At 48.8% G+C, this 21,119-nt stretch overlaps 1 protein-coding gene across 1 annotated transcript in view; it reads left to right on the top strand.

The window, feature by feature from the left end:
- The window catches only part of STK10 (serine/threonine kinase 10), a 77,033-nt gene that overhangs the window by 27,782 nt on the left and 28,132 nt on the right, over nt 1-21,119 (top strand). The window contains exon 3 of the mRNA XM_006021060.3: nt 17,512-17,560. Within this exon, the coding sequence (XP_006021122.1) occupies nt 17,512-17,560 (49 nt within the window). The remainder of the gene's footprint in view (nt 1-17,511; nt 17,561-21,119) is intronic.

The following is a 21,119-nucleotide window of genomic DNA, read 5'->3' as shown; positions in this document are numbered from 1 at the left end:
ACTTCCACCTACAGAATACTTGCCATGTCAGACAAGCTGTTGACATTTGTTCTTTACTGTTTGAGCAATGAGGGTTTCTGTGTTGTTTTATGGAGTAGCCTGACATCACTCTAGACTGCTCTGAGAGCCTGTCACTGACTGAGAGAGGAGCGTGGTGCTGATGGTTTGGAGCTGATGGTGATTATTCTTTTGGGTTAACATGTTCTCGCTTGGTGTGAATCTGACCCCTCTGAAATAGAGGACTTGTGAAAGAGCAGGGTTTTACACTGCCTATCTCAGACTGATTTTTTTGGAGGATCAGCAGACTCGGCTATAAAGCCAGAAGGGACCATTACCGTTACCTACTCTGACCTCCTGTATAATGGAGGCCACAGCCTTGCTCCGCAGTTTCCGGCGTCAAGCCCATGACTTATTGCTGAGCTAGAGGAAGACCTTCAGTCTTGATTTAAAATCTTGCAGGCAGTGAGTTCAGCACTAGCTCTCAAGAACCTTAAAGGGCAGTTTCAGAAGTTAAACTGATGTGATTTACATCCCTCTCTTCCAGCCCTTCAGCATGTATTAAGAAGAACAATTCACAGGAGGGTGCTTAGATGTTGCCAAGTTGAGTAGGCTTAGGAATGTATTCCACCTATTTGCTCTGCTTTCCAATGCAACCTTAACTCTTTGTCTTCAGGCGGTCTTGCCAAGAGGGGAGATGCTGAGTTCAATGCATGGGCTATTTCCTGTTCCAGCAGCCCCTTAACTGCTTATTTTGCAGCCAGTGCATTGCCTGTAACAAGAAGAGATGATCCAGTCAAGTGTGAGGAAATAATCTAACCAATAAATTTGTTTTCTGCCCTGTGCTGTCTGTATTGTTGTAGAACAGTGGTTCTCAGCCCCTGGGCCGCCTGTGGCCCAACCAGCACGCTGCTGCGGCCCATGTGACATCCTGTTAAATGGATACACAGGAAGTAAGTTGTGTGGGTGCAGCCCACATAATGCATTGAGAGCTACAAGTGTGGCCCACTGTGGCAAATAGGTTGAGAACCACTGCTGTAGAAGATGCTTCTGGTATTTGAGGGGGGAGGAGACAATTGTGACTAAACTCTGAATGAATCGACTTTCAGGAATAACACCCTGCCGGTCAGTGTGCCCTAAAGTATGGTGTTCAGCCTTCTAGTCCCATGGGATAGATGAGTGATTTGGAGCCAGTTTGCAGGCTGGATCCCTCATGGGGTCAGTGTGCAGGGATGGTTCATGGGTACAGTCTAGTGCACCATGCCAGCCTGGCTCCACACATCAGATCCTTCCATAGACTAACTCCATGTTGACTGGATTTTATGCACCAATGCCCTTAAGCATGTCTTTACATTATTAACCTTTTCTCCACCTTTTATGCATGACAGAACAGCACTGTTTCTTAACTGAACTCGCAGAACTTGGTCCAACCTCAAATAGCTTAAAAGGAGGGCATACTTTCAATTTCCCCAGTCTTACTGTGGCTGAATTTTATCCATTAGGTTCTTTTCATTGATAAAAAGGAGGCTTCATACAGACATTCAGTTCCTCCTGGGAGAATTGCTGCTCTCCCAGGAGAAACTACAAGTCTACAGATGGGCAGGCTTTTTTCCCCAGAGTAAAAATGTCTATTCTGGAAGAAAAACAACCTGGGATCAGCCTGGGTTAAATCATTCCCAGGAGAACTTCTCCTGGAAGAGCAAATGTCTGTGTGTTATGTCCCATGAATGGTTAAATGTTTGCACCCTTTTGGTCTGGCATAAAGTGTCCTCAGGAATCAGTGTATATATGTGCATCTAACTTTGCAGAATTTGAGCCAGTGCTCTTAAGGAGAGAGGGAGGCCAGAAAACACCAGCAGGATAGTAACAGACTCCAATTACAATGGACTATATGGGCTGCTTCTGCTTATTACTGTACAAAGTTCTCAATGCTGTAAAGGGGAATACCTCTGTTGATGGCCAGTTCTAATATTAGATCCACTACTGATATTGTCAAGTAACCTTTAAGCTCTAGCAAAGCTCCCTTGGCACCAGGCCTACTGACACCGATAAGTGGGGCTGGATATAATCTGTTTTGTTTACTTCTGGCACATAAGCATGTAAGGTGTGGATAATCTTGGCTTTTCTCTCACATTTCAGCTGTAACCAGGTTGTGTAAGCTGTGCTATAATTCTACATGACACAAGTCACTTGCTGTCAAAGTCTTATTTGAATGCTTTGCAACAAGGTGTTGATTCTTATACCTGGAGCTTGTCTTGACCTACCTGCCTGACATGCTTAAAAAAAGCATCGTGGTTCAATGGGGAGGGTATTTAACTGGAACTTGAGAGAGGTGGATTCTGTTTCTAAATCTGCTGTTCGCCTACTGCACCGCTTCTCATACGTCTTTCTTCTTATCTTCCACTCTGTCTTAATCTGGCTTGTGGGCCAGAGGTTGGGCATCCCTGGTCTAAACAGAGGGAGCCATGGTATCCAGCCTGCAGTGCTCCCAAAAGATTTGGGAAATTTGGCAGCAGGAAGCAGTGGCAATTAATATTGCCACCATCTCCCACTGCCAAATTCTCAAGGTTAAAGCCAAGCCACACTCCTGCCCTCTCATGGCCAGATTGGAACCAGGCAGTTGGGTTCCCCTTCTCCCTGCAGGCCTGGGCCATACTCCCTTCCCCTACACAACTAGATTGGGGTCGGGTCATACCCCCTCCCCTCCACCGTGAGGCCAAGCCCCCTTTCCCCATGCAGCTGGACTGGGACCAGGCTATCCCCTACCCCTGTCTCTACACAGCTGGATGGGGCCCTGTAGCACCTGTCCTAAGTGCTATATTGGTTCCACTAGCGGGATCTGGCCCATGGACGGATTAGGCACCATCTATCTGGCACACTGGGCAAAAGGTTTTGAGCACCCCCGTCTAGACTGCTGGCTTGAGGGGCAGAGACCTCCCTTCACTATGTGTTTTGTATTGGCTGTAGCTCAATGGGCAATGCTGTTGGTTGAAGTGCTGCTCTAATGCATGAAGAGCTAGCTGTACTTTTCACCCTTCTGTCCTCTGCATCACTTGGTTCATTGGGGAGCAAAATAACTTTGGAAACAATCACAATTTTGCAGCCACTTAGTCATAAGTCAGACCTGGTATGCTAAAAAGAGATGAGAAATCTGGAATTTTGCCAAGCCCCTAAATGTCTGTTCTCTTCCCTTTTTGTATGGCTCTTGGTAATTTCTCTCCCTCTTATCTGTTCTGGCAACCAAGCATCCTGGGAGAGAATCTTACTTGAGATATTCTGTATATATTTAACCTGCTTAGTTAAGTTCAGAGTGACCTACCAGGGCTCCTTGATGGTTTCCCATCCTCCAGTGCGTGCCTCTGTCCCAGGGAATGCAAATAGCGACATGGATAGGTCAGGAGAGAGAAGCTCTCCTTAGCTTCTTCAAGGAATCTGGAAGGTGGGCAAATGAGGCTCTCTAGTCCCACACCCTGCTTGTCAGATCACTGGAGATAGCTCTGCCTCCAGACTACCCCTTCTCCCTTTGCCAGCTTGAAAATCTAGAGAATCATTCTTTGTGAAACGATGCCAGCGTTTTCTATGTAACGAGCTTGCCAGGAAATCCAATACATTTCTGGATTTGGTGCAGTGAAGGGAGACTCTATTCTGCACCTACAACAGGAAATGCTTTCCGTGGGCTGGGATAGTTCACAGAGAGGATACTGTTCCAAAGGTAGATTCTTCTGCCTTTATGAAGAGACAGGGGCAAGGATGGTATGCTACACCCAGAGAGTGTCCAGGATTCTTGGTCTGAAATATTTGCATTGCAGGGACTGAGTCGTGGGAAGGAAAGGGGAATGGACCAAAGGCCACGGCTTTTTTTTTTTTTTTTAACAGAGGAAGGATGGTGCTAGGTTGTTTAGCTGAAATCTTTGCACTTGCTTTCTCAGCAGTTATACCAGAAAACGGGAGCCCCTGTCTGAGGTATAGGTGAGGACTTGTTGAAAGGGATTGAATGGATTTTTATCACTCACATCTGTGTCTTTCTCTGAGGTCTGTTTATCACCAGTGATATGAGCTATTAGAGGAACAGGGTAGTTAGTAATGAGAATGGAAAAACTTTACTCATGATGGGGTTGATTATTACCAAGGCAACCCAGTGTTACCTAATGCGCACACATTGAATTTCAAGCAGCAGTCCATGTCTTTTGGTTTTTTACCCAAGATGACATTGCTTATGAGTGTTTTTTCTTAGTGTGGTGCTAGTGTTCCTGCCCTCAGTTTAAATACAAGGAAAGGAGGACCTGGACTTTTGTTTTCAGACTGTTCCTTCTAGCAAACACAGACACTGCCTCAGTGTTGCCTACGGAGACTGCAGTCTAAAAAATGACACTTTAAAATTAGCCTTGCTGGGGTTTCTTATCTCTGGCTCTTCTTCCTTCTTCCCCCAGACTTAAGTTGCCCAGTTTTACTTGTGAAAATGTAAGCTTTCTAACCACCAGTCAGCAAAAGAAACCCCCCAGCACTGAAAGATTCTTTTATTTCACTGTCTCGTTATTAGTAATGAGGTTGGGCCCTTGGAAACAGTTGCACAGCCCCGGTGTCCTCAGCAGGATTGTCACAGTCTGAGTAACAGCCAAATCCCGCTTTATCCCAGCTATTAACTTGGCTGCCGAGCAATAAGAACATCAGTGGTTGCTACCAGCAGAAAGGATGCTCATGCACATGCCCTGAAAGCAGCAGTCGCAGAGCAGAATTGCACTTCCTGGCTAGGGACGGAAGTTACACACAAACTGGTTTCAGTGATCAGACACTGGTTTAGACCTGTAGAACATAAGTTCTTTTACAGGTCTAAACATAAACTAGTGCATGGCTGAGGCTGGGGCTTGGAGGGGGCTGAGCCAGGCCGGTCTGTGGGCACTGCTGAGGGTGGACACGGAGGGGCCAGTTTAGGCTGGGCCACGGGGGCAGGACCCTTCCCAGCCAGCTGCAGCACTGTGGGAGCTGTGTGACCAGATCGCTCCTGGCTTTCTGTGCCCAAACTGGGCTTGGATGTCATGGAACCTCAGCCAGCTGGGAAGGGCCTGGTAGGGCCAGCCCAGGCTGGGCTGCAGGGGCAGGGCCTTTCCCAGCCAGCTGCAAAGTGACAGCCTGGCCTGATGGCATGGGCAGTGGCGGGCCAGGCAGCAATGTGAAAGCGATGCAGCTGCAGGTAGGTACTTTGGCAGTCAAACTGGCTGCATGGGATGTGTTAATCGTGCCCACGGCTGCCTGGGCCAGTGGGCCCAGAGCCTGGCAGCCACCCACTGCGGGGGCTCGTGTGCCCACAGGCATCACTACTGCCACACCTCCCGTCCATCACTGTGCAGCACCCAGAGGCTGCAGTTGCACCAGAAGCTGCATGCTGGCAGGGCTGGTTAGGCTGTTCTGCCACCCTCGCCTCCAGCTGCCACTGCTGTTGCTGCTCCTGTTGCACCGCTCTGGGTGGGCTGATGGGGAGCTTCAGCCCAGCAGCTTCTGCCCAGTGCATGGAGCTCTGGTTCCAGCTCCCGGCTACCTTCCAGCCACTCTGCCCACCCAGCACAATGAGCAGCCCTGTGGGCAGGCGGAGCAGGTGGAAGGCCCCTGGGAGCTGGAGCTGGATCTCCATCCACTAGGCAGAGGCCGCCAGGGTGAAGCTTCCACCCACCCGGAGCTGCACAGCACAGCAGGAGCTGCAGCTGCAGCTGGAGGTGAGGGGAACAGAACAGCTCTGCTGGCCCCAGCCAGTGCACAGCTTCTGGTGAGACTGTTCCCAGTGCGGCTGCAGCCGTCTGGGAGCTGCTGTGCTCTCCTTGCCTACAGCGGGTCTTCCTCCTCCTGCTCCTACCCCTGCTGTGCCATTCCAGGCCGCAGAGGGAGGGAGGGAAGAAGTTTCGGCCCAGTGGTTTCTGCCCAGTGCATGGATATTCAGCTCCAGGCTGGCCCCTCTGCACCACCCTCAACAGCACCTGTGGGCTAGCCCAGCTCAGCCCCGCAGCCCCAGCCTCAGCTCTGGGCAGATGGCAGAATCATGCCGGCCGGCTCTGCCCCCTGCTGCACGAGCAGTGGGCAGGGGGAAAAGCCAGGCAAACCCCAGCTGGGGACCCTGTGCTTGAGAGGGGAGACGGGAGTTTAATCCCCCTCCCTGCCCCCTTTGCCTGAGGTGCTGCCCAGGCCAGTGTCTGGCCCTGTCTTGGGAACAAGCCTGGCAAGGGCTGTTTCCCCCCTCCCCCTCCAGGCACACCCCAGCTGGGGTCCTCCCTACAGAGCAGGATGGGGGTTTAAACCCTTCCCCAGTTATACTTAGCAGCCGGCGGGGGGGGGAGCAGGCCATGACTCCCAGGTCAGCTTCCCTCCAGCCTTGTGGCTGCTGCAGAAGAGAAAGGAGGGCTTGCTGTAGTGCCCCCCCCAACTTCTAGCCTGAGCCACTGCAGACATGTGCTTGTATTTCCTGAATCAAAGGAAATGCCTATTCACTTGCAAATCAGTTCAATCTACGCAGGTTAAACTAACCTGCAAAGATTGAATCCATTCAGGCTCCAGCTTTTTGAATATCTGTCCCTAGCCCCTATCACCTCCTGGAAGTAGAGCTCTGGGACCCCGCGCTGCTAAGAATTGGGGCAAGTCAGTCCCGCAGCAGGAGAAGAGGAGGAGGTGGTTCGATCAGTGTTATTCCTGACAGTCAATGGAATCTGAAAGACTGCGATTTTGCTGATGGATATGCTGGTTAACTAGTCTCCTGACTTTTCTTTCCCATCCCCACCTATACTTGCAGTCTGGGGCAGTTTTTTCTCTTCTGCTCAGGACACCAGATGCTTTTAAGGCAGGGGCGGGAAAATACAGCTCGCGGGTCAGATGCAGCCCAACAGGCCATTCTATCTGGCTCACAAGGCCCCTAAAAAATTCAGAAAATTAATATTTATCTGTCCCTGGTTGCCTGTCAAAGGTGATAGGAGCCAGGGAGAGTAGGCTGCCAGCAGGATCAAGCAGCTGCAGAAGCAAGGCCTGCCCGGCCCTGCCCCCCGCCCCCGCCAGAAGCCCCATGTGGAGCAAAAGTTTGACCTGGGACCCTGGGGCTGTTCCTGCTTCCCTGCGCTGGAGGGAAATTCAGATAAGAAAGGGGGCGAGGGGAGAGGCCAGGGTGGAGGACTGTGGGCGATAGCTGCAAGCGGCTGCTGCAGTCCCAGTGCTCCAGCTGGGAGCCACGTGGTGCCAGAACAGCCGGTGGGGAGGTGGAGAGGAGCGGGGGCAGCCGCAGGCAGGGAAGTACTGGAAGTGGTAGCAGGCAGGGAGAGGAAGGGGCAGCGAGTGGGCATGCAGAGCTCAGCAACAGCTGGGCAGGAGCGCGAGGTCCACCGGGGCCGGAAGTGCGGTGCCAGGCTGGCAGGGCTCCTCTCTCTCCCTGCTGGTGCGGCCCAGTCTGGCTCCATAGAGCCCCTGCCAGCCCACGCCCCACGCTCCTGCAGTTTGTTAATCACAGGCCTGGCTACTGTTCACATTGTTTCTTCTGCTTTTTCCTGTTGGCAGGTATGTGCCAGGAGACCCCTGCACTGGGTGAGAACTGCAGTGCTCCACATGTCTTGTTTCTAAAGCAGCTCAGTGCTGTGTCTTTCCTCTCCCCGTTTAAATGGTTGTTCTGATGTTCCCGCTAGGCTGACGCAGCAAGTTACAGTTGACTTAGTCTCCCCAGCTGGGCAGCCATGTTTCTCATGGGAGCTAGCTGTTGCCCTCTAGAAATGAAAGAAATGAAACTAGAGCTTGGTTCTTGCAGTGCCTTCTACCTAGGAATAAAAATGCTGTCTCTGAAAAGTCTCCCAAATAGCTCAGGGTGCAGCAACCAGCAGGACGTTGAAGCATGTTGTCCCAGTGGAAGGTGGAATCTTCCCTGAAAGCATTGCATTTATTGGGTAACTTGAAAAAGGAGGGGAGGTGAGAGACTTCTCTGAAGGTAAGACTGAAGCTGCAGCAACCACAAGTGTTACAGTACTGCAGTAGCCTTTAATAAGGCAGGATCTCATTTTGTGTCAAAAAGAGTTAGTCTCCTGTGGGGACTTGAGTAAACTTCCAGCAGGCCTGGATAAATATTGCACCTCCCTTTCCATACACACACCATAAGATCATTGCTCTGACTGCAGCACTGCTCAGCTGGTTGCAGACACTGCATCAGGAAGTGCAGGTGACTGCCTTCCTGGCCAAGAGATGCAGATGCTGAGCTGGAGGTCACAACATGTTTCCTAATACAGAGTCCACGTTTTTTCACAGCCTACCAAAAGTGTGGCAGCATCCCATGGCAAGTGATACCATTTCTGCTCTTTTATTTTTGCTGCAGTTTTTCCCTCTTGGCCAATCGGCAGCAGCATTTTGGGGGAGGGAGGGAGGGAAGGAAAGCATGATGTGGATTGGCCTAGAGGAAAAAACCGTGGCAAAAATTAAAGGGGAGGGCAGGTGTGAGAAACTAACACTTCTGAGAGCAAGGCAGCAGTAGCCACTGCTAGAGAATTGTGTGCTGGCTTCATGGGAATTCGGGGCAAGATCAGGAGGATGCAATTTCTCTTGAGGAAGAAGCTTAGTTAATACTTCTAAATGAGGCAGCTCCCAGGGCAGTCTGAGCAGCACCTAGCATTAGCAGCAGCATCTGTGACACATGACACACACACACACACACTGCATCTTGTCCATCACTGCAAAAAGCATCACCTTGAGCGATCAACCAACCCCTTGGTAAGCAATATTAGTGGATCTGTAGTATCTAACAATTCTCTGCGCTGTGCTGTCCTATCAGTTAGGACCCTTTTGTCTTCTCCAGAAATTAACCCTTGGAAGGCCTAAAGGAAGCTTAAGCTATCAGTGAGAAGGCGAATGTCAAAGGATGATGCCAGGGACCCTTTGTGCTATACCTGAAGAGAGCAGAAGAGCTAGTATAAACTTCTCACATAAGCTCAAATAAAAAGACAGCTGAAAGGTTGTTGTGCCACTGGAGCACAGACTTGTTAGTTAGTGTGCAGAACTGCAGGATGCTGTTGGTTATCTCTCTGCTACTGCAGTCTGCTGTGCAAAAGCACCCTGCTGCTAGCAGTAAAGATTAAAATCCCCAGCACAGACCTAAAGAGGAAATTGTAGGAGTTGCTGCTATTAAACAGATGCTAGCATTGGCAGGTGTGGCTGGAGAAGAGGAAAGTTGATCCCTGGGGCATATAAAAACCAGCACCCAAAAGTTGCAACCTGTGCTGTTATGGTGCTGTGTTTTAACTGGAGATGTCCTGGAATCTGAAATACTGCTGTTACGTGCCCTGGTACAGTTTGTACCCTCTAGTATAGCAGCCTTGACAATCCAGAATAGCTTTCTGAAGCAATGCTGAGGCTTAATGTTCACCTGTAAAAGTATTGCTGCTGGGTGCTAACCATTAAACCAGTGTCCGAGCAAGGCAGAAACTGATACTGTGGACTCTCCCCTCAGGAGGTGATATGAGGTGCTCAGCACTAGTGGAAGGATTAGATGTCCATGCTGCCTGTAATATGTTGACTGGCTAGCCAGCATGGGTAACGTTGAGCATCCCTTGCCTTCCCACTACCGTGGAGGTGATAGGGACATTGACAGGAAGGGACTTTTCTCCCCAGCAACCTTTGGGAGCAGAAAAGTGCTCAGCCAGTAGACCCGGGCCAGTGGCACCCAAACTTCTAACCGTGTGGGCCGGGTGAATTGGATCCATGGGTGTGATCCAATATGCAAGGACCTGGGTACACAATGAGCTGACTTTTGTGTACCCTGATCCACCTGTGCCTTGGCTTGAGCCTGCGTGCCCATCCCCAGCTGTACACTGACATGATCTGGCATGCAGGGCCATGTCATCCAGCCTGCAGGGCTCCCCACGGGTCTGGAATTTAGTTGCAAGGGAGCGGCAGTTAATGTTGCTGCTGCTGCTCCTCCACCACGTTTCCAGATCCTTGGGAAGTCCCATGGGCCAAGTCCAGCCCACAGGCTGGTGGTTGAGCGCTCCTAACCTAGGCAATCGCTGCTTCAGATGATCAATAAGAAGTGTGTGATATCAAAAACTCATGTTGATTTTATTCAGCTTTACTGGCCACAACTGTGATAGCATGGAGACATTAGTTGCTCCTCCCTGGTCCTAATTTTACTATAGCAACTTTTTTGGAAAAAAAGAGAAGTTTCATCGCTTAGTGCCCTTTGTTTAAACTTGCCCTGGGCAAAAGCAGCTATGGTGGAGTGCAAGTTCCCTAGAATCAACAAGTTCCCTAAACCCTACACAGACTTTAAGCAATGTCCTTCCTGTCCTTTCAGATCTCCCCCACCCCATGGCATCTATAAGAAATGAAATTCGTAAGAGCCTGGAAGCCACGTGCTCTACGTTAGATACAGGTTGAAAATTTTGCTGAATCTAAAAGGCTTTACCTTCACTCCAGCTTCTTATATCAAATATAGGCACATAAGACTGGAAGGTCCACTCCCGTGTTGTCACAGGCAGTGTCATAAATTCCTTTAGTATGGTCCACACCCATTCTGTGAGGGCAGATGCAGTGCCCTGTGGGTGGGAAACACAACTTGCCCTTTGTTCACATTAGAGGCATTGCTTCGGGGGAGGTTTCAGTCTTGCCTATTCCTTGCTGTCAGCAGAGCTTATTTGTGGCAGGACATTACATTGCGACACTAGCAAACTGGAGCTTCAAGTAAAATTGAGATTAACAACAACAGTGGTGCTCATAACTTTTTATCCCTTGGAGCTCTCCAAGGATTTTTCAGCAAAAGTTAAGTAGCCAGATTTGATGCCCTCAAAAGAGGGGACATTTGTTAAAAAGCACAAGAGTGGGTAGACTATGGACTTTGAGCTCATCACCTTAGCTGAAACACTGGACCTGTTTGCTCCCTGCAGTTACTCATTGAGATAGCTTATGGTCTGCTTTTTTGCTGCCTTTTCCCGTTTTGAAGAGTCATAAGAAGAGTTGGACCCAGCTAGTCCAAAGCCCTGCCTTTTCTCTACATGGTGCTAGAGTTGTTTGCTCCTGAATGAACACACTAACAATACACCAAACAACTCCATAACAATTTGAGTCTGTGGCATTTTTTACGTTAAACTGAGTGATCTTTTTTTGGACTGACAAGCTTCCACCTTTGCATTAAGGGAAACACATGTTCCCGCTTTTTGCATAAACACAACTGCAGGCTGCACAAAGACCAGGAAAAGGGAGTGAGTGACGGATGCTCCCCATGCATTTGGAAAGAGTTTATAGGCCTCATCTATGCTGGGCTGTGCAGGAAAGCTGAAGCAGATCAGTCGAGGGCATTGAGTTCCTCTGGGAATATGCTGATTTAGAAGCAAAGTGGCTTCAGTTTGCTCTGGGGTTAATCTTTGGTGTTGGGCATTTAACATCTCACCGGAATTGTCTTTTAAGACGATTTTAAGACCTTTTCAGCTGAATTGTCTTAAAAGAACTTAAGCAAAGGCACAAGTCCTGTACATGTGGATGCACTGTCAGAAATGAAGTACAACTTCATCCTAATGTGAGCTGAGGTCCCTCCACAGCTTTAATTGATTGGTTTTCACTTTTCCTGTGTCACCCCATGTGCACCAGGCCTTGCAAAGAGTGTGGATTCTTGACTCCTCCCTTAAAATCCTGCATGCTCTTTTGCTTCAAACACACAGGGTGAGGAGGTGGCAGATCCTTCCTTGATACTTAGATGCGACTATAAGCAGGCATCTTTCATGTGTGCAAGATCAAAAGTGTTGCCCCCATGGTTTGAGAGCTAGACTATGTTCTTCCTTGTGATCATAAAAGCTTGAGTCACGTGATTGATTCTTGGAGCCAAAATGAACCCCTTTGAAGCTTGGGGCTTTCCATTAAATTGAAAACCAAGTCAGTGAGCATGTAACATTCTGCTTGAATCCAAGCAGTGGGCTCCAGCCTGTCGCCCTCTGCACTGAGTCTAACGGAGTCTAGAATAGCAACATATTTGGGGAGCTGCGAAGGTTGGGGTGAGAGGGGTGAACCTCTTTTGCTTTTAAAGCACCTATGTGCTAATATTTAATTCCAAGATAATAGACTACGCTTGTTGCACTTCCCCTGTCTCTATGTCTGTCGACTCTATTGTCTCTGTAGTCTGCCTAAACCAAAGAATGGCGTCAGCCTATTTCTTATCATCGGGCTCTCTTGTGACAAAAAAACAGTTCAAAATGCAGTCTGTAGTTTGACTGATGTAGTTGCAGTTGCACTCAGGTTTCAAACCAAATGCTGAAGAGGGGCACCCAGCAGATCAATGACAGCCTTAACCGCTTGGAGATGGCGAGTGGGGTAAGGAGCTTGTCACTGTTGAGGCTACACTTCCTCTCCTGAAGCCTTGAGTATGTACCCAGGCTCAGCAGGCTTCACTCAAGAAGTCCTTGCCCTTATAGCACTGAGGAAATTATTGTAAACAGGATGTTTGCCAAAACCCCTCCTAACTGCTGTAAGAGACCCAGCAGTGGGTTTTCCCTCTGTTGTTGAGTACAAGGCCCTGGATGGAGGAGGGGTGCATTGGCTCACCACATCACCCAGTTTCATTTTGTATTTTGAGGAAGTGGCTTTCTGAGAAGGCTGCAGCTTATCAGTACTATTACCTGTGTATGCAAGGGGTATAAACATTTAATGTAATCCATGTGCAAGGTCCAGTAAGGGCTGAAGGTGACTGAGCCAAACTTAAGTCTTTTTGGTTAGGGGGAGGCTAGTGTCTAGCTACACCAAGCCATTTGTTCCATTGTGATGCTACTGTGCCAAATCAGTAGAGCAGGTGTGTCAAACTCACCTGGGGCCTCAAGTCAGATCTGAACTGTGGAGCTCCTCATGGGTTGGATCCAGCCCAGGGCATGGGGGCGACTGCCATGGTTGCCTCAGTGCCAGGTTCGGAGGAGGCAGGTGTCTGCCAGCAGTGTCAATGGGTCTGGGGTCAGAGGCAGCAAGCTAAGCTCACTACCAGCAGCCATGACCACCAGGGCCAAAGAGCTTGAATTGTGTGGCAGGCCGTGCCCCCCAACTCACAGTGGCTGGACAGAGAAGCTTCATGGGCCAGACCTGGCCTTCAAACCATGTTTGACACCCCTACAATAGAGCAATTAGTGCTCTGCTGCTGAAGGGTGGTTTTAGGTCCCAGCCACGTGCATTGCACTGTAAGCCTGCATTTTCTCTCCCAAAGAATTTGCATTCTGAAAGGTAGATGCATGAAGATACAGGGTGGCTACTCAGTCCGTTTTTATTTACCTTGTTAGCCTCCTTTCCCCCAGAAAAGGGACCAAACAGGTTTAAGAGAGGTGCTGTCTTAGTGAGTGCATGGGGAGGGCAAGCTTCCCAGAGATGTTAATGCGGCACGGGGTGTGGAGATGAAAATGGGCATAATCGGGATAGAAATGAGCGCCATCCCTGGAATGACAAGGTCCCAGGCTAGGTGTGGTTTGCAGAGACATGTAGGTATGGACCCGTTCAGCCAGGCAGCACAGTGAAGCAGGTGAGAACTAGCATGGGGCAGAGTTAATCTATATCAGAAGTCTTTTAATAAGTTACAGGCATGATCAGTGCACAGGCACATCCACTCATCGCAGTCCTTTTTTCTTTTTTTTTTTAAATGACTGTCTTAAACTTGTCCAGATTCTTATTTAACCAGGGTGCTTGCTCTCTGGGGCGTGTGAATGGCTGAGAGATCACTGCCCTCTCTCTGCTTTTAAATATGATGAGGCTGTCTACGCAGTGGCCAATCCCTGCTTTCTGCGAATTTCCTCAACCCTCTCTTATTTCATGGCTTCAGACTTGAGACCGCAGTTGCTGCTGACCATCCAGAACAAGATTTCTACCTGACTTACAACTTAATAGTTGTAAGACCCAGGCGCTGATGTGTTTGCTTTGTGCTGGCCGTGCTCCCGGGATGGGCAGTATGTGCTTTAACATTCCATCCCACAGACTGCAGCATTGTGTGGAACAGCGTGTCCTGCACTGAAAGATGAACTCAGGTCATTGGACTTGACGAATTTAGGTCTGTGAGTTGGATTTATTTAAATTGGGATTTCAGGGCTGAAAAAGAACCCGAGTGTTTTCTAGATGTTTAGACCAACCAGCCCCACCCTGATTTATTCTTTGGCATCTCTGACTTTGGAAAGTTAAAAAAAATTTTCAGCAGATTCCCAGAGTCTGACAATGCTGCATGCACATGCAGACACCCACCCAGTCATTTTCTACTGTTTTAGATGTACTAACTTTCCTGGCTTTCTCCTCCCCCTTCCCTTCTTCTACTGTAAACCAAAAGAGGTTTTTCAAATGTCTACTGTATCAAATATTGATGCAAACAAAGCTGGGTTCATCACTTAGAGCTCTCCTCCAGAGACAAAAGCTAGCCTCTGCCTTAGCAGAGCCTCTGGAGTACCATGTCTTCTCGCACTGCTGAGTAGCACGCAAGCTCTTCCGTGTGGAGCATCTATCTAGGAGTGCTGAGGAGCTGGAGGGCTGGTGTGTTCTGGATGCACAGGACAGCTATATGCTAGCTTCTCTACCTTTGCAGATCTCTTCTGAGTGACTGAATTGGAGAGGGGAGGGATGGGGAGGGGAAACGTCAAGCGTATTTTAATTTGACATGCTTCCAGCAGGGGAGTGAATGTTGCCTGGCTGCCAGTTTTAACCTCCTATTTTGGAAGGTGCTGAGGTGCTCAGCACTGCTCTGAAGTTATATGTGTTAGGGCTTCAAGACCGGGTCTCTAAATCCCTGACTCTTACTGAGGCTCTGCCTTCTGACGTGTGCATCCCCCAAAGAATTCAAAGTGCAGAAATAACCTGGACGCTCCAGAGCAGAACCTGTAGGTGGGTGCTCCTGTTGGACATGGACTTGCATGCAGTTGGGACTTGTGACATCATAAGGCAGGAAGCTTTGTGATTGATTGAGACACGGGTCACATGGAACCAGTTTCTGGACTGAGCTGGAGGTTTCTGAATCCTTGGGAAAGGATAAGTCCCAGAACTGAACCCGGTCAAGCTGCCTAGTAGTAGTTCTGAGGACTGCCAATGAATAAAGGTGCCCTCTTCTTTTCTAGGTAGGTTTCCTTCTGACCCATATGCCCCTAGAAAGAGCGATAAAGAACATTTTTGGTAATAGATTTAAGTGTCTTGTTCCTCCTGATGATTAGTTTGCATGTGCCCTTTCTACAAATCCCTGCCCTCCTGAATTACAGGGGAATATCTTGCCCTCTAATCCTCTGGATGGAAGTTCATGACTAAGTGCTGTTTTGCCTTTGGTGCTTCCACCTTCACTGGCAATTCTGGAAATCCAGGAGACTTCACAGGTGAAGAACTGCTTTGCAGATGGGTGGGGCAGAATCCCCTCCTACTGAATGAGTGAAGACTGACATTTAATCGAGGTTGTTTCGAGGTCAATCGCCAATCGAGGTCGCTTGGTGGCAGGAGTATGCAGTGACCCCATCTAGTGAGAATTGGGCCAATCTTTGCACTTCCACACATGTTAAACTGGGGATACTTAGGTTTAACAATCTAGGTAATGCTTCTCTCTAGCACCAATGAGTGGAAAAACATTGTCCCAGTTCCTTCCCACTCTTCCCCAGGCAGTAGTGATCAGTGTGGCCTCATCTCAAAAGCTGGCTCCATGGACAGGTGACATTTATTTGGCTCTGTCCTGTGGAACTTCAGGAAACAGCGGCGCTGTCCTTGGTCGTTGCCCACCATAGTAAACTCTGGCATTTCACCTGCCTGGCTAGTTGTCAGTAAGGCACTGTGACACAGACAGGTATGGCCAGGACACTTTTTAAAGTATCTTTTCACACTCTTCTCTCAACTCCTGAAAGTTTGAAGCTGAACTCATTGTTCCCCTGCACCCTGGAGTACATAGCAGCCAGTTATTAGGTCACTCCTTGGGGCTAAATTTTAGCCCAAAATAGCAAAATTCTCTTAGAAGGCAACAAGACAATTTAAATACACTCTCTGAGCCTACTATTGTGGGAACTCAAAGTTGTAAATCAGTACAAAGCGGGGAAGAAGGTCAGTCACATTTTGGGTCAAACTTTGGTGGATGATATCTCTCTTCTGACACGAAGTAAAGCAACCTGCTGTGATCTGACTAAGTCTCCAAGTGGCCAAACTTAATGATATTTATAGTCTGTCCTGCCTACAATCCACTAAAGGGCACAGCCATGCAATTCTGTAGCACGTTAAGGAATCATCCCCAAATGGCATTAATCCATTCTAGTGTCTAATCTATTAAGAGGCTTTTGTTCTTGAGTGAGCAGTAAATCGTTGGCCATCGCTAATACAGTTATAATCTGGCTACTCAGTTTGGAAAGCCTTTTGCATGGAAATATGGCATCTTCATGGTTGCTGCTAATGTTTTCCATGAAAAATGTGCTGGCAAGGAAGGCTAAACTGGCATCTACAGCTTTGCCCTCCACTTTGGAGATTTGTCACATTTCCGGTAACCCTGAGGTGTTGGTGTAGGAATCCCTGACCAAAGGGGCAAGAGGTTGGAGTAGAAATTCCAAAACGTGGGAGAGGGCAAGAGGCGTCTCGCTGTTCAGCAGAGATCAGGCCAACAGATAAAGGAGCAGTGCTAGCTAAAGGAATGCTGGAAAGTTGGTTGCTATGACTGAACTTTGAAGGGTGATGGCAAAAATCAGAAGAATCCTAGGATATTGGTAGGGAAATGCTAATTTCCCTAGGGTGAGCAGCAAAAATCTGGCTATTGACTGCAGCTCTGTGTTGAAACATTTTTTTCTCAAATTGCTTAAAATCAAGAGCTGTGAACTGTTGAACAATGAAAAAAAATAAAAATTCCAAACTCCTCTTTTTAGAAACAAAATACTGCATAGTTCTTCCAGCCACGTCAGCTCCTTGCTATGACAGCTATCTCATCCTGTTGGCAAGTTCATGCATCTGGAACTGCCCCTGATCCTAACTGCAGTTGAAAACTGTAAACAAACATGAAGACAGGATTTAGACCTTTAGCTTGCTCCAGATGGGCCTCCAGGTATGAGGATCTGGGCTGGGTGGGATTCGCCTGTGTGAGTATAAAACAAAACTGCCTGTATGTTGTTGCCAAGGAAATGCCGTCCTGCTTCCTACAGTTCTGTGCAGTGGGGACCTCCAACAAGGTTCTTGGTGGGTTCTGCCGTGTCTGTGTGTGCCCTGTCTGTTGGAAACAGCATAACGTAATGTAGACTCTGTCCTGTTGTTTCTTGTGAAATGTCTTGCATGATGAGCACATAACAAATGAAGACTATGTGACAGGCTACCTTGGGAATGAAACTGTGGTTAGCAAAGCCCCTAGGCAGCTCCGTGCAGCTGCTGGAGTGGTGAATACACGTGGCAGCACAGAGAACTAGTGAGAGCCAGCTATTTTGGAAGGGCTAGTAGGTAAAGCAGATTTAACTCAAAAGGAAGTCCCATCCTTTCCCATCTCATGGAGAGCTTCCCCTTTTAGAAATATTTTAGGCCTTTTATTTGTACATGACTTTAATCCCTTTCTCCTTGTTTTTCTAGATCATGATTGAGTTTTGTCCTGGTGGAGCAGTGGATGCCATCATGCTAGGTGAGTGCAGCAAATTGTTTTGACTAGAGACAGATAACTCGGCACCCCACAAACTGCAGAGCAGTTCTTACCTCCTTGCATAAAGCTCCTCTGCTTTTCTTATCAGTAGACTTTCCATCCTCCTGCAATTCCTAGTGTGTGGCTTCCTGCAAGACTCCTGTCAAATTATTCTTTTCTGTATAACTTCTACCAGAAACCCTGCTGTAACCTTAACAGTGAAGCAGCTACTTCTCTTCCATTGCTTGTGCATTGTTCACATTTAACCTGAAGGTGTGGTTACCTCTATGCATCCCCTTAGCTCAGGGGTGGGCAAAATATGTGGACCAGATATGACCCACAAAGGGATTTTATCTGACCTGCGGCATGTCCTTTAGTCCCACCCAGCCCAGATGCAGGGGGTAGTTGGGACCATAACATGTGTAGCCAGTCCCTCCGCCCTCAAGCACACAGCTGGGCTGGAGCGGTAGCCAGATACTTCCCAGCACCAGCAGCTCCTTCTGGCTGCTGCCGCTGCCATACCTGGCCCCACTGCCTGGGCACCCCAGGCTGTCTGCCTTGTACCCACTGCTGGGGGCAGGACCTGCGTGGGCAGGGAAGATGGGATTGAGCCACAGGCAGCTAGAGAGCAGTGTTTGGGCGCAGGATGGGCAGGCGGGGCCAGGACCATGGGGAGCTAACAATGTGGGGTTGAGGCCCTGGGGCAGAGCCATGCTCTGCTCCCTGCATGGCCCTGTGACAGTGGGGTGAGGGAGGATGCTGTCCTGGCCTGTGACAGCTCACCCCAAGTCCCTATTCAGGGCCCTCAGGCCCAAATAATTGGTGCACCCTGCCTTAGCTCCTTCTGTTTCATTCTGTAGTCTAAATTAGGGCAGTCCAACTGGTGACCTGTCAGCAGTTAACATGTGGCCTTTGCAGCCACTTCTCACACTGCTGACTTATGCCAGGGATAGGGAGGCTGCACGCAGCCAGCAGTATCTGGGGTTGGAGGGGGTCACCCCTGCAGCATGTGGCCCCCATGTTATGCAGCACCTGGCCAAAGTGGACCAGCCCTGGTCTGAATATTGCTGAGATGGGCAAACAGCAAGGCAAAGAGGGAAATCAGTGTCTGAGCTTTATGGCACTCCAAATGCTTCTCTGCCTCTGGCAAGTCTTTTATGGGGCTCCATTTACGCCACAGGCTGACCTGTACATTGGCTATGGAAATCCTTTAGTGTATACAAGTGAAAATAAAGGGCCTGGGCAATTAAATCTGGCTGTCAGTGACAAGGATTCTCTCAAGTCTCCACTGGACCACCTCCTTCCTGCACATGGTCTCAGCAGCCCCTTTTAAAGAGCAAGTAAAGAGCAAACTGAGACTAGTTTTAATTCCAGGAATCTTCTTCTCCCTCCAAGTTGTGATTCTCTCTCACCTAAGGAGACTTGGCCTTGAAAGTAGGTTGATGTTGACTAGAGCAATGCAATGCTTCCTAGCATCCGTTGTTGGTGTCGCAGCCCCATTGTTACTGAGCACCATACAACTGTGTATGAGGACACAGTCCCTCCCATAGAGTCAACAGTAGCATGTCTGGGCTCTGCCCACCTGGAGACTGTGGGGCCAGGTCAGACGTGTGGCATGGGTCAGTCTTTCCCTTGGCTTTTTTGGAATTTCATGAAGGTCCAGCTGCTTCTCTCTCACAAAGGTCCCAAGTCAAGAGTTGTCACTTCCAGGTCCAAGAGGCCAAATCAGAAACATAATTTGTTAACTGTGGTGTCCTGCAGCAATGTCCAAGCTACTACACTTAACAGTAATCATGGTGTCATGGTGATTTCTTCTTCACTGTAAAGCATCTGTCATGGTGCTGGGGGAGGAAGCGGGCTTGTTATGGTTGAGCTGTTGTGTAAATGGTAGGTGCCAGTCCAGTACAGGTATCATTACCATCAAGGGACATCAGGTCTCCTGGAACTCGACACTTCTGTGCAGTTGGGCAAGATATCATATCTTTGGTAAGAAAATCCTACTTTAGAAAGGGCTGGTTTCAAATGGGTGTAACGCAAGCCAAACTGCTAGCCGTAGAAGCCAATGGCTGGCAAATCTTCCAGTTCTTTGGCTACTAAAATAGGGGAATAATTAATAGGCAGTGGGGCATCAGAAAAGGCTACAGTCCATGTTGATAAATCAATCCCAGCGGTGTCTGATTTAGAGTTACTAAACAGTAAAGCAGGTCTGAAGAGTGGTGGGGGGGAAGGGTGAAAGTTGCAGCGACTTGCATTTTCTTTTGAAATGATGTCTACCCAGCTGTACATTTAAAAGCCTTGCTTTTGCCAGAAACTCTGCTGAGGGGAACTGAAAATCATCAGCTTTCCTAACGCAAGTGAAATCACTGTAGGGAAGAGGGGGAGGTGGAAAGGCAGGGAGAGAAACAAACAGAATGGCTGAACCAGCATCTTTCCCTGATTCTGCGATTAAGTTCTTTGCTTTGAATGAATGGCTGTCCTACATACCGTAGGCTCACTGTAGTCCTTTAGTCTCTCCCTCCTTTCACACACAATAGGTTATTCTGGCTACTCGGAGCACATCTGATCTGGTTCCTGCGTTGTTCGGTGGGCACAAAGGGAGGATTTGGTACACAGGCTGGGTGGGCAGAGGAGGGCAGAGGCTTACCTCTTCTCACTGTTCTGAGATGTTGCCTTGAGCGAAGGTCATAGAGTGAGGATGATCTCCTTGTGGGAGATCACAGGAGCATAACCTTGGTTCTCAGTCATCCCAGCAAGTTGTAGGAATACAAGGTACCAAAACTGGGTAGCTAACATATACTAATTGTCTGCAGGCCTCTTGTCACTGGCACCCCACAAGTCTTTTGTGTCCCTGCGTGCCCCCGCTGTGGGGAGCTTTATCAAAGGCCCTGCTTGAGGTAGGGATTTCAGTTGGCTTTCCCTTAAGCTAGGTCTATACTACATTTTTGCTGACATCCAAGTTTCATTTTGAGTGTGAAAAGAGTTGTGCATCTAACAACCATAACCATTAGGCCTGTGTGAGTAGGCAGCTATTCAATCTGGCTTCGGATCCGGCTGCTTCGGATGCCAGTGATCTGATCCGGAGCTCCGGATCGGGTTCCCGCTTCGATCCGGCCAAAGCGACTCTGAAGCTTCGGAGCCGCCTCGGAGATCTGGCCGTAGGGTATAATGGGGAATCAATGAAATATCTATAACGTTGTTGTTTTTTGTTTGATTTGGATGAAACCTGCAGGGATGGTAGCTTCTGCTGAAAGCATGAAGCCTGCCAAGTTTCAAGAAGATTGGTGTAGGGCTTCAGGGGGAACTGCACCTCAAGTTGCTGACGGGCAAAACTAGTGACATGAGTCACGCAGTGTGTTAAGTTGCAGTGGGCTGAAAACTGCAGGGGTGGTGGCCCCTGGTGAGGCCACAAAGCCTGCCAAGTTTCAAGAAGATACGTGCAGGGGTTTTGGGGGAACTGCACCTCAAGCTGCCGACAAGCAAAACTCATGACATAGATTCATAGATGTTAGGGTCGGAAGGGACCTCAATAGATCATCGAGTCCGACCCCCTGCATAGGCAGGG

The sequence above is a fragment of the Alligator sinensis genome, unplaced genomic scaffold, assembly GCF_000455745.1.
Source record: "Alligator sinensis unplaced genomic scaffold, ASM45574v1 scaffold360_3, whole genome shotgun sequence".
Lineage (NCBI taxonomy): Eukaryota > Metazoa > Chordata > Crocodylia > Alligatoridae > Alligator > Alligator sinensis.
Note: the sequence above shows the minus strand (reverse complement) of the source record. Positions and strands in the feature narration are given on the sequence as shown.